At 45.1% G+C, this 3314-nt stretch overlaps 1 protein-coding gene across 1 annotated transcript in view; it reads right to left on the reverse strand.

The window, feature by feature from the left end:
* Nucleotides 1–3314, reverse strand: part of LOC119355389 (CRM-domain containing factor CFM3, chloroplastic/mitochondrial-like) — a 5283-nt gene that overhangs the window by 1257 nt on the left and 712 nt on the right. The window contains exons 2-8 of the mRNA XM_037622190.1: nucleotides 2770–3303; nucleotides 2164–2641; nucleotides 1938–2068; nucleotides 967–1311; nucleotides 570–726; nucleotides 196–488; nucleotides 49–108 (exon numbers count right to left, since the gene is read on the reverse strand). Coding sequence (XP_037478087.1) covers nucleotides 49–108; nucleotides 196–488; nucleotides 570–726; nucleotides 967–1311; nucleotides 1938–2068; nucleotides 2164–2641; nucleotides 2770–3303 — 1998 coding nt within the window. The remainder of the gene's footprint in view (nucleotides 1–48; nucleotides 109–195; nucleotides 489–569; nucleotides 727–966; nucleotides 1312–1937; nucleotides 2069–2163; nucleotides 2642–2769; nucleotides 3304–3314) is intronic.

A 3314-nucleotide genomic window follows, 5' to 3' on the forward strand; every position in this document is an offset into this window, starting at 1 on the left:
TGTCTTAACGGACATAGAATAACTTTGTTGTATAGAAACATTACATACCAAATCACGCTTCATTTGCTTCATATTGAATTCCAGTTGATCTATATGCTGGCTGAGGGCCTGCATGAGTGCATGACAAGTCATGAGTTTAAAGAAAATCATAAGGAAGTCCACTCTTTTATGGCAACCTAATATACATGAACTTACTTCATGGCGTTGCATTGCAACTGCACGTTTCAATGCCTTAGCCTTTGTTAAGAGATTTCTAGGCCTTATGTTAATAGGCCTCCTGTAATTCTTTCCACGGTAAAAAATAAGTGCGTGACCCTTGGGGACTCTTTCGATTGCAACTAGTATACCGCCACTCTCATACTCTAGAAGTCGTGCTGTCTCCTCAACAAACGCCAAGGTCTTTTGCTTTGTAATCAATTTGACAACTTCCCTGTGCTTCCAGTGCAAGTGCATATTTTCAATGACGCCATCAAAGACACCACGGATTCCTAATATAAACAAATAGGATAAATCAATTACTCAATAGAAATGGTTAATCATGTTATGAGGTGATTGTTCAAGAAACTTACCAACAGGCAAATATGCTTTCATTTTCAGACCAATTCTACGGAAAACAGATCTCTCCTCGGCTGTGATCATTTCTCGGTCATCGGATGGGTTTGCAAGGACCATAGAAGCTTCAATCTTTGATAATAACTTCCCTGCTCTATGTATTTTTGCTTGAGCCTGTATATTTAAAGAAGAAATCAAGGAAGAACAAATAACTAAGGTTACAAGATTATGTCACATTAGCATACCTATAAAAGATAAGCAAACTCAACTTCATAATTACAAGAGCAATACAAATAAACATTTCAATACAATGATATGTACACTGAAAATGAAATATTCCAATTTAAGTGGAAGCCCATTTTGCTTTCTTAAGCTACAGTTGTTATTTAAGAACAACATATATAAATTGCTTACAATGGAAAGCTTGTGTTCGAGTCTTCTGAAAAGCTTTTCCTTTTCTGATCTAAAAGACGCTTCTTTCATCTCTTGTTGCTCCTTAGAAGTTACATTTCTTCCCCAGCGGGCTTGCGCCTCCTGAAATTCAGCAAGAGTTCCTACGAGAGCATGCCCATCAAAACCATCCTCCGGAGAGTGTTCAATGGAAATGGATCTTCTCTGCTCCTCTAGATTCTGGATATCTTTTGTCAACTCCTCTCTTTCAGCCAAGGCAGCAGCAACAGACGTTGGGAGGAAGTCTTTTCCACGATATATTACAATGTAATATTTATTTCGAAGAAGCAGGGTACCCCCTGTTAGATTCTGGATGTACAAAATTGGGAAACATTAGCAAATGCACCAGAGCTTGTAGAGGTTACAAAAATTATAGAAGGACGAAAATGATCTCCTGAAACATGCTTTTGAACTCAATGTAAACACTAACATGGGAATATAATTCTAAATTGTGCAAGTTCCTAAAGAAAAGATGCTCTTAGTGATGCATGATGCTCTATCAGAACACTTCATCAGCAAGCCTATTTTATTGGTACAGGATCCAGGAAGCAAGTTCTATTATGTGTAACACACTTTTGCTGCTAATATTTTATGATTCGGTAAGTGCTGGACATGGTTTAATCCTTTCTACATGTTTACTTGAGCTGAATTCTGGTGGTGATTTTTAGGAACTCTTGATATTGCTAATTGCTTTGGTAGTAAAAAGATAAATTTCATAAGAGATTGAACCAGAAACTTGTCTTGGGACAGTCTTTTAGTTGCACTTATTCATGCATTAAAAGTCTTTAGATGATATTCAGTTGGGACTCAGCTTAGCTACCAAGGACAAAATACAGTCTGATAAGAACAAGAGTTTCCAAGGTCCATTGATGCAACTTTTACAAAGTAGCCATGCCTATCAATGAGAGGGAACAACAATAAGATGGTATCCAAACCTTTATTTCGTCTGACATCAGCTTATTATTTGTGTTCTGGATTCCACGTTTGACAGCTATTTTCACCACCAAACTCTTCTCCCAAAGCTTAACAATAGCCGCGGCCAAGCCTTGATGATTCCGGTTTCTCCCTTCAATGAAGGTTAGGAAGCAATAAGCAGCTGTTTAATGCCAGCAGTAAAAGCTGTGATGAGGGAATGATATTCGCACTATCGAAAAGCAATACCTAGAGCAAAATGACAAGGGAGGTTCCTTGCTAACTTTCGCAAATTAGTGAGCTCTGAGTTGGTAAGGCTTGTACGCATTCCAGTTGGAAGAACTCTAAATGGCGCTTTATAACCTGGAATTGTTTGAGGCAGCAAGTCGGCATCCACAGGTAAAATTCCTGTTCCCCACCAATCCACGAAACGAGGGCCCAGCTCATCAAGCATTTGATTGAACTCCAGCTCTTCTTCCGTCATGTCCTCTGTATTGTGCAGATCCAATATGGGTGCATTATCATGTTGAGCAGTTAGATCCTTCCCCTGATTATCACTCTCAGCAGTGCTCGAGCCATCGGGGATGAACAGTGTACTATCTTCACCCTTCCTCAGTGACGAGGTACCGTCCAAAGGTTGAGATTTCAGAGGCCTCGTGTAATTGCTCCCGCGATAGACAACCATGACACTCCCTGCCCTCCATATGATCAATCCTCCTGTTCGTCTCTGACCAATAAAGACTGGACATCAAATTCACTGGAACAAACAGAAGATTGCAGGTCCAATTGCGACAACCAATAATGAGACTGAACATTCCTAGTGCTGCATTATTTGATAATGCAGGGGCAGAGTACCTCGACAAGCTCATGGGCAGTCTTCATGTCGTTGGCGAGGTCCTCGTGGAACTTGAGGCGGACCAGCTCCGACTTCCTCCAGGCGTCGTGGATCTTCTCCGTGATGGCCTGCGTGACCCCGGCCTTGGGCACGGTGATGCGGTCCTTGAGGGTCATGCCCATGCCCCGCAGGCGGCGCAGCTCCACGTCGTCCATGGTGAGCTCCGCAAGGGAGGGCGCCCTGACCCGCTTCCTCTTGACCCCGTCCGCCTCCTCGCCGTCGCTCTCCCGGTCCCTCTCCCACGGGAGGACGGCCTCGTCGAGGCCGGAGGCGGCGAACTGGCGGTCGGGGCGCGCCCAGCTGCGGTCGAGCAGGTCGCCGAGGCGCTCCCTGCCGTCGAGCGGGGCGTCGGCGGGGGAGGAGGAGGGCTCGTCGTCGTCGGTGCCGAGGCCGAGGTTGCGGAGGCGGTGGACGATGCGGTCGATGGAGGTGGAGGGCGCGTGGCCCGGGGAGGGGGCGGGCGCGGGCGCGGAGGGGTCGGCGGGGGCCCACTTCTGCATCCATG

Source organism: Triticum dicoccoides, chromosome 1A (assembly GCF_002162155.2).
Source record: "Triticum dicoccoides isolate Atlit2015 ecotype Zavitan chromosome 1A, WEW_v2.0, whole genome shotgun sequence".
Classification (NCBI taxonomy): Eukaryota; Viridiplantae; Streptophyta; class Magnoliopsida; order Poales; family Poaceae; genus Triticum; species Triticum dicoccoides.